A 9291-nucleotide genomic window follows, 5' to 3' on the forward strand; every position below is an offset into this window, starting at 1 on the left:
TAATATGTTCGCCTCAAAGGATAATGTCGTCTGTGTAGGTTTCAAGCAAAGGAGCTGACACTTCAACTGAAAGGCCAGCACACTACTTGTCGGTCACCAAGATTTGACCATTTTTGAACTGTTCACCCACTTCTGTTTTTCATACAACTTTCATCATACTATAAAATCATTCAAGAAAATATTTTTGCCAGTTTTTCACTTTCAGAGAGCACAAACCAGATCACTAATATGGGAACTTCAATACAACACAATACTGTTAAATGCAACACTGAGTTTATAAACAAAATAACTTTTAGCTGTCAGCTGTTCTCAGCTCATCCCAGTGATACCAATCTGAAGTCATGAAAGAACAAAACTCCTTGTACAAACTGTTAAATTTCCACATAAATTTGTCTCTATAATTACTGAATGTCCCTTATATGTAAAGCAATCTAGAAGTAAATTACATAATTATCAGTTTGACTGCATCAGCACTAATTACAATTTGTAGTTGGTTTACTTTACAGAAGTAGCCAGAACCAGCAGTACTGCTTGTTAATGTGTAACTTAACTCATTCCACATCCTTCACAGCTCTAGTTCATGAGGAAACAGATGGAACACAATGTATGAATGAATCAATAAGAAGTATATGATGGACACTATATAATTATTTCACCTGTAAACATTGGTGGAAATTTAACACTGTTCAACCCACAACATTACCTGCACTGGGACATGAAACATGTTGCTTCTGCACACGCACAGTTATTTTCCAATCACAAACAGCAATTGTCCAAAGCAGTCAATGGTTTATGTAATATTAAAACTTAATATAAATGCTCACACACTTGTCTGATATGACAGTGAAGCATTCATCAGCATTACAAACATTCAAGTGTGTGCACAATCAGTGTGTGCAAAGATTTCATTAAATCCATATTAAAAGAATATTGGTAACATGCTTCAGTTCGGAAAGTCACTCTGAAATAGCTGTGGGCCCACTTCAGCAAGACAGGGATGGGGAAAGATAGCTAAATTGTGAACAGCTATTCCCTGATACACTAATGGTTCCCTGCCTTCATAGCCCAAAGTGAATTTTCGATGGCACATATACAATTTTTAATAAGACCTCACTTTTTAGTAATTAATAAAATAGTGAGTGGGTGCTAATTTAAAATAAGAGCTGCACTCTTCTTAGAAAATTATATACACTGGTAAAATATGGTGTACTTAAATACATAACTTACATACAACACCAGCTTTATAGCTGATGGCTTCTTCCTTTAATTAGAGCATCAGAGCACAATTCCATACCATTGGTCAGGTTTGATATCACATGTATGCCACAACCTAATTTCTAGTTACAAATTGTTGCTATTTGTTAATGCTGTTGACTTCACAACAAAGTCAAAGTTTGCAGGTGGATGGAGCCTAGTTTCCACAGTAAGTTTCCTTCACTGATATCAACTTGGATTCCAATATGCCACTGCACCCAGGCAGATGATATATTCTTTCCCTGTTATTCCACAATCTGTACAACAGAAACCAACTAAATTGTGCTCGTAAATGTTAAGACACCGACCTTGTATTTGGGAGGATGGAGCTGCTCTGCCTGGCCATCCTAATTTGGGTTTCTATGTTTTTCCCAAATCACTAAGGCAAATGCTGGGATGGTTCCTTACGCAAGGCCACAGCCAACCACCTGTCCTATCCTCAAAGAATGTTATGGGTCATTCCATGTCAGTTCAACCAGGGGCTCCAGCTCAGTCTCAGATTTGACTGAAATTCAGTACACTAATTCTACCACGTGTGGAACACTCATGTACAAAGTATTAGTTTCCCCTGCCAATTAGTTCCAGAATTACGGCTTGTGAAAGAAGGTGGCATAAACGGAAATTGCAACCCGCATCTGCCAATCTATCTTCAGACCCAACTTAAGGTCTTAATAACTTAAATCATCTTGTGATGCAGTTTTTCTTGTTGTATTTGGTGATGTGGCTATTGTTCCACAACACAATTTTGTAAAAACATATTGTAAACTGTTCTGCATCTTCTTATCCTCTCCCACAACTGTTTAATCACTAAGCAACATGGACTCGCATTCGGGAGGACGACGGTTCAATCCCGCGTCCGGCCATCCTGATTTAGGTTTTCCGTGATTTCCCTAAATCATTCCAGGCAAATGCCGGGATGGTTCCTCTGAAAGGGCACGGCCGACTTCCTTCCCTAATCCGATGAGACCGATGACCACGTTGTCTGGTCTCCTTCCCCAAAACAACCAACCAACCAACTAAGCAACAATATATAGACAGATTAACACAACCTATTATTAATGTTTACTGCACCTTAACTGCTAAAAACCAGTAGATTTTGCTTGGAACAGAAGTTCTCCCACACTTTAGCTACTGTACTCCGTACATTGAGTGCCAAATTGTACTGTCTTCCTGAGACTGTGGTAGGAACTGGAACGGTCATAAGAATATGTTCAAAAGAAATCCAACACCTGTCTGCCAAATGTGGCCAATGAAATGATCTTGCTGGTCCTGCTGGTGCCGTGAAGTTCACAAATACATCACCTTTTGCTTCACAGCACTCTGCAACACATCTTAAGTACCATTTGTCATCATGAACAGCAATAACATAGCAACCTGGTTGTATGTTGCTGCTTTTGCTCCTGAATCCTGAGTCAGACACACTGTGAAGACACATGTCGTGCATGACAGTCTGCTCATCTGCACATTGTCAGAGGCAGCTGGAGAGAATTGATGATGGCTCCTTGTGCCTGCAACAGTTTTAACATGTTCTAGTCTGCTTTTCAGCAACTCTTCAACTGATTTCACCTCATATTTCGAAACACAGAATGATTGTATGCCAGAGATATTTTTCTGTACCCAGCTAAATAATTGAAGTGGTGTTAGAATGTGACCTTCTGTAGGTTACTGTAGACTACCTCGTGATGCCATGAGCTTAATGGTAGTACCAATACCACCACACATATTTTTACCATGACTTATTGCGAAAAAATTCCATTCTGTGTGAATCTGAAAATCATGGTAATGCATGCATAAATTTTTGAGATTTTTACAGTTTTTGTACTGAATAGCTGCCCTATCACTGAAGTATTTTGCAAGATGTATGTGAGGCAGCTTGTTTTTCACATATGCCATGACAGTGTGAATGTGGGCATGAACTGCAATGGCATCATGAACTAAACAGTCACTAAAAACGCACAGGTTCATGACAGACACATCACCTGATTCACCCCTATAGTAAATCGCAAATGGCTGGAGAGTTGCTTGACTGTTGTCCCAATGATATCCTTGGATGGCATCTTTAACTATAAATGCATAATTTTCAGAAAAGTCTAGTATTACTATGATTTCATCTTGTTTCAAATAATCCTTACCAAACTGGAGATAATACGTTTGTGCTGTTGCTGTGAAGCTGTGTGTGGTCAGTTTGTCCATTTTTTGACAACACATTTCAACAAAATCTTCCACCGTACATTGCTTTGTTTCAAGACTAGTACGATCCATGTGTGTCCATTGTTTATAAGAAACAAGTTTATCGTCATCCATAAAGAGTTCACCATACAGTTTGTTATTCATGTGTTCTGCAAGATTTGCCTTACCAGGACACTTTTCACACCTGTGTACCATGCACTGGTAGGAACTGATGTCACACACTAGCAGCTTCTTTGCACCTTTGTAATACAGATCAGAATTCTTTATAGCAGCAAACATCAGCTTAGCATTTTGATGGGTCTCACATACACAAACATTGTGTGTGCCCCTTGCACTTACAGGCACAACTCATTTTGGCCAAAGATTGAAAAAAGATGATAAACCTACTTTGGTATTGGGATACTTTTCCTTGAATTCTACATATAGTTCTGATATGTTGCATAGCAACAGTCTTTTTTGCATCTGTACACCTACATTTCCCATTTTCACTGTTACATAGTATTTTTTTCAAGGCATTATTTGGCTGTAGTCATTATTTTCATAAAACTCCGTCACTAGCACCTTTATTTCTGAACTCAATTGCTTACCCTGAGCCTGCTGAAGGTGTGGAAGCACTCCTTAGGTTGCTTTTGTTTTCCTAGCTTGCTTTACCATATATGTAGAAACATTGAATTCCTTTCCAGTGTAGTCAATAGACCAGCTGGAAGGTGCAACGGTAAGAATAGCTACTTTTTTCTGGCATGTGGATGTGACACATTTTTCTTTCAAATCATGCACAATTTTGTCCAAATCAGAGCATTTCTGGCATGATTTCTGTTCCTTTGGAGCAGATAGTTCTTCCTCTTCCAACATCAGTGTGTCAGCTATATTGTGTTTTAATTCCATTCAAACTTCTTGTAGTTTTTTTCTACCATAGTCTCTTTTCCCAACTTTGTGTGTCTTCATGGGAGACAAATCAAGAGCAGTCACTGAAGTATTTAATTGCTTATCTGCTGTGGTTGTAGATGGCTCATACTCTTCGTCACTGTCATGTAAATTATCAGAATATTTTTCATTTTTTAGCAGTGTAACACACCTGGAACATAACTTTTGTCCTGGTTTCATGTTAAGACCCATGCACTGATTCACTTTCAATACTGATTTTATATCAATTTCTCTGAGGCTACACTTCACTGTCTTCTTATGAATCCAAAATGGATCAAAGAACTTCTTTGAAGGAAAGTATACTTATCTAGAAACACTTTTATATGATGATAACAAACACCAAAGTTTCCTGGAACTATACTTCTTGTGCCCACAGGGTGTATCCCGGATCTCCATAGCAACAAATCTTGGTCCGATTCATCCAGATCATACAGTACAAAGTGGATGCCACATTTTGTTCCATATGCTGTTTTATGATATTCAGATGCTTGTGCTCTACCAATACTGCAACTTGTTTGAACAAAAGCACCACAAGTACACTCTTCTGTTGCCATACTGACTTTCCACAACAGTACTGACCAGTCTGAACTAGAATCTTAAAAACATGAGTAACCTGTAATTGTAGCTTGTTTCCTTTGTTGTTCCTGCCTCACAATGACTCATTCTGTCCCTGAAAACTACCATTGTTTAATTTTCTGTTGCCTAATGGTTTCCAACAATTGCTGCAGCTTTATCTGAAACAAGCTGTCTGCATCATCACTATTACTTGCTAAATTGTGTTAAAAGAAACGTAACCAAATACATCGCTGTCAACTTTTGTTGTACACAAATGCCTTGCAATAACAAGTTAAAATTCTGCCACATATTATATTATGGTCTACTTATGCAGTGTTTGAAATTTGGCTTGGATATCACTTGTCCCTTTTGTGCTACCACACTTAGAAAATCCATGATTTTCAGGTAATTTTTCAAATTTTTGTATTTTCATATGCTTTTAACTCTGTGTGACTGATATAGGCAAGATGAGTTCTGTATGTGTGTGTTTCGGCCACATTAAGCTTACCACAAAAAAATTTATAGCCTACCCTTTTTGAGTGAATTATATTTGGCATAGAAGGCACCTACAATATGTACCTTTTAACGTACTGCATTTTTTAATGACAATTGGGAATTTTTTATTTTCCCTCAGAAATATGTTGTTGGTGTTTTGATCCATAGAGTGTGTTCTCCACGTGGATGTTACTGGGCTGTAAAAATTTCACTGGGCTGTGCGGAATAGTTTCAAAGTTATTAAGACCTGAAGTTGGGTCTGAAGATAGATTGCCAGATGCAGGTTGCAATTTCTGGGTCATGTCACCTTCTTTCACACGCCATAATTCTGGAACTATTTGGCAGGGGAGCTTAAAATTTTGTACATGAGTGTTCCACACTTGGTAGCATTGGTGTGCTACCAAATCTGTGACTATCAACTGGAACATTTTCTCAAATTTGTTGAATTGACATGGAATGACCCTTACGTATTCTGTGAGGTGTACATTTGATCTATTTATCTATATTGTACTGTCCTGACAATCCCTACATCATTATGAGATAATAATTGGATGAATTAAGACAATGACAACAAATGAGCAGTTTTCTCCTCTACATTTGAACACACAATTCCTCAGAGAGGGCCAAAAAGTGAAGCAGACAGGAAAAATTCTTCCCACTGACATATCTCAAGAACTACGTAGGCCCTAGAGCTGTGTATTTTCAGGCCTATCCAGTAAATTACAGTATTAAAGTGGAAGGAGAATCCTGACTATCTCTAAAAAGAATTGTCCTCCTCAGAGGATAGGCAGGGATCTGCTCCTGCCTTGGTGTAGGATGTCAAATCTTACATTTCTACAATGCACATCCATGTCTCAATGCATCATTAATTCCTTATGATCATTTAAATTTTGTTCCACTGATTGCTGAATAATAGTGTAAAATACAATGACTCAGGTACAGAATATATTATGCACTTGTTTCATGATGAACTGACAATTGGTATTGACTGTTAGCTCACTACGCTCAGGATTCAAATTAGGAACGGAGCTATTACCACATTAATCTATGTCTAGCCCAGTTCATTTTGGAATACATCTAGTTTTTGAAAACAAATCTGGTCTAATTGATACCAAGATTATGCCCAATAATACAAGGATCTGCCCCCTGAGACTTCAAAACCTCTTCTATTTGAGTGTCTTGTTCGGTTACCTCCCTTGTCTGTGCAGACAAGAATATTACACTTCACTCATAACTACTGAAATACGAGCAAAACATGTGGATGCTGTTTTATTTCCTTTACCTGAAACTATTGTGCTGTGTGTAACTGCCCCTAATAAGTAGCAACATATGAATGTAAGAATGTCAAAGACCTCCATAATGCTACTACACGGGAACATCTCTTTTGATAATTTAGATCTGACAAGCCAGTATTGGGTGCAAAATACCATATACAGATTGAACAACCAGCCATACAGTTAAAGTACGTGAATTGCTTTCGAACAGCAACGTAGCAGATACCATTGGAGTTTGAGCTGAAGCGAATTATACGGATAAATCATTCAAAATAAATATCATGCAACGGTGACTTAAGGCTGTTTCCTGGTATTCATGATACTTTTGACATATGTTGTAAATTGTTTCTGACACGATTTCTCTACAACGCAGATTTGTATGAAAAAGTATTTGCTATACCTATTTTCTCTTTAACATTGGATAAAAAACGTTATACATAGTAACTTGGTGACTGCAGAAAACGCAGTAACAACATCAAATACATGTTGGACGCCTGTCACAGAACACTTTCCGTCCCTATCCTTTTCCACTGAGTTTCTCTCGGTATATAACCATCGCAAGATAAATGACAAGCGTTATGCAGAAATGCCTCGACGGGAAAAGTCATGACATCGATATGCTATCAAATGTCAAATAGTAAACAATGGGCAAACGAAGTAACGACGCACGTCACTGCCGTAAGTATAAATAGCTAAAGGTAGAGGAAATACAAAGAAATCCTTCACAATGTTAATAATATTTCATTTACCACGCCACTCACCTTTGTCTTCGAAGCTCAGTTCCTGACTTCTGTTTATAATAACTCTGTTTCATTATACATTAACAACTAAACTTAGGTAGGCGTCCCTGCAACAAACCTTCAGTACCTTGTATATTACTACTATCCCCTATGCATACAGCACTCTTTATAGAACACTCATAGATGCTCCATCATCGCTTCTTTTCGCTTCCAATCTCTCTCGGTCATACTTTGACTCTGATGCGGACCTAGTAAAAACAAGCTTTTTTGAAGCTTTCACGACCAGCGAAGTAAAATGTTTTTGAAATTCCGCTACGATGATCTTATAACACACGAGTTTTTACTGCGTGTAGAAATGAGTATTTATTTATTTATTTCTTGTTTCACCATATGCCAAAAAAATCGTAATCCGACAAAATAAAGTTCTGAAGGTTAAGGTCTCTCGAACGGCTCTGGCAACAATGTTGTGTACATATCTGCAAGGATCTGTCAGCTAATTAACCAAGGCGATGACGCAAAACGTTTTTTAGAGGAGCTTCCAAATAATATGGCTGCGAATGAAATTTTCACTGACGTTAATAAATGGTTTAAAGCTAATTCACTGTCTTTGACTTCACTTTGAAAAGACCCACTATAAACAGTTCAGAACCTGTAAGAGATTTCCTTCCCGTATATGTATAACATATGAAGACGAAGATTGAACAGGTTGACAGCGTTAAATTTCTGGGTTTATAACTCGATAATATAATCAGTTGGGTTGGTTGGTTTTGGGGAAGGAGACCAGACAGCGTGGTCATCGGTCTCATCGGATTAGGGAAGGATGGGGAAGGAAGTCGGCCGTGCCCTTTCAGAGGAACCATCCCGGCATTTGCCTGGAGCGATTTAGGGAAATCACGGAAAACCTAAATCAGGATGGCCGGACGCGGGATTGAACCGTCGTCCTCCCGAATGCGAGTCCAGTGTCTAACCACTGCGCCACCCCGCTCGGTAAATCAGTTGGGAAGGGTATTTCACAGAACTGCTGAAGCGTCTAAACAAGTCTGTATTTCTACGGTATATTGATAAGTTTCACTTATGGACCGTCTGACAGCAACTGAATAAAACACAATTTTAGTGCCATACGCGTTTCGCCTTTATTTTCTGCAAGGCATCATGTTTAAAAACATTTGACAGTCGGCAACAGAAACCAAAACATTGCATTAAAACAAGCGTTCAGTGCATAGTGCTGTGGAATGTGGAAAAAACAGCAAATTGGCGCTCATAGGAAGAAGAACAACAACAAAAATGCAACAGGAGCGTAATATGTAAGAAACTGTCTACGCAACCTGCCACTGATGATGCCTTGCAGAAAATAAAGGCGAAACGCGTATGGCATTAAAATTGTGTTTTATTCAGTTGCTGTCAGACGGTCCATAAGTGAAACTTATCAATATACCGTAGTATTACGCGCAACTGAGGAGGACAGGACCACAAAAGTTGAAGAAGTCTGTATTTGCAGTGAGGATAATGTCAGTTTTAGGAGACATAATTATAAAAAAGAAATTTCATACTTTGCTTGCTTTTATTCTATTATGCCATACGGGATCATATTCTGGGGTAGCTCATGAAACCGAGCATAAGTTTTGAGCGTGCAAAAGCGTGTAATAAGAATCATTTGTAATGTAAATTCAAGAACATCACGTACAAACCTGTTCATGGAACTTAGCATTTATTACATAATGAAATTTGTTGCAAGTAATATATCTCTATTTCCAGTTAATAGCTCAATACATAGTATCAATACTTGGAATAAGAACAATCTACATAAAGACTTAGAATCACTTACCTATTCCAAAAAGGGGTCCAAATTCAGGAACACA

At 38.2% G+C, this 9291-nt stretch overlaps 1 protein-coding gene across 1 annotated transcript in view; it reads right to left on the reverse strand.

The window, feature by feature from the left end:
• The window catches only part of LOC124616651 (lysM and putative peptidoglycan-binding domain-containing protein 3), a gene marked incomplete at its 5' end in the record, with an annotated part of 79893 nt that extends 72391 nt beyond the window's left edge, over positions 1 to 7502 (reverse strand). The window contains one exon of the mRNA XM_047144980.1: positions 7454 to 7502. Coding sequence (XP_047000936.1) covers positions 7454 to 7502 — 49 coding nt within the window. The remainder of the gene's footprint in view (positions 1 to 7453) is intronic.
• Between the last annotated feature and the right edge of the window lie 1789 nt (positions 7503 to 9291).

Source organism: Schistocerca americana, chromosome 5 (assembly GCF_021461395.2).
Source record: "Schistocerca americana isolate TAMUIC-IGC-003095 chromosome 5, iqSchAmer2.1, whole genome shotgun sequence".
Lineage (NCBI taxonomy): Eukaryota > Metazoa > Arthropoda > Insecta > Orthoptera > Acrididae > Schistocerca > Schistocerca americana.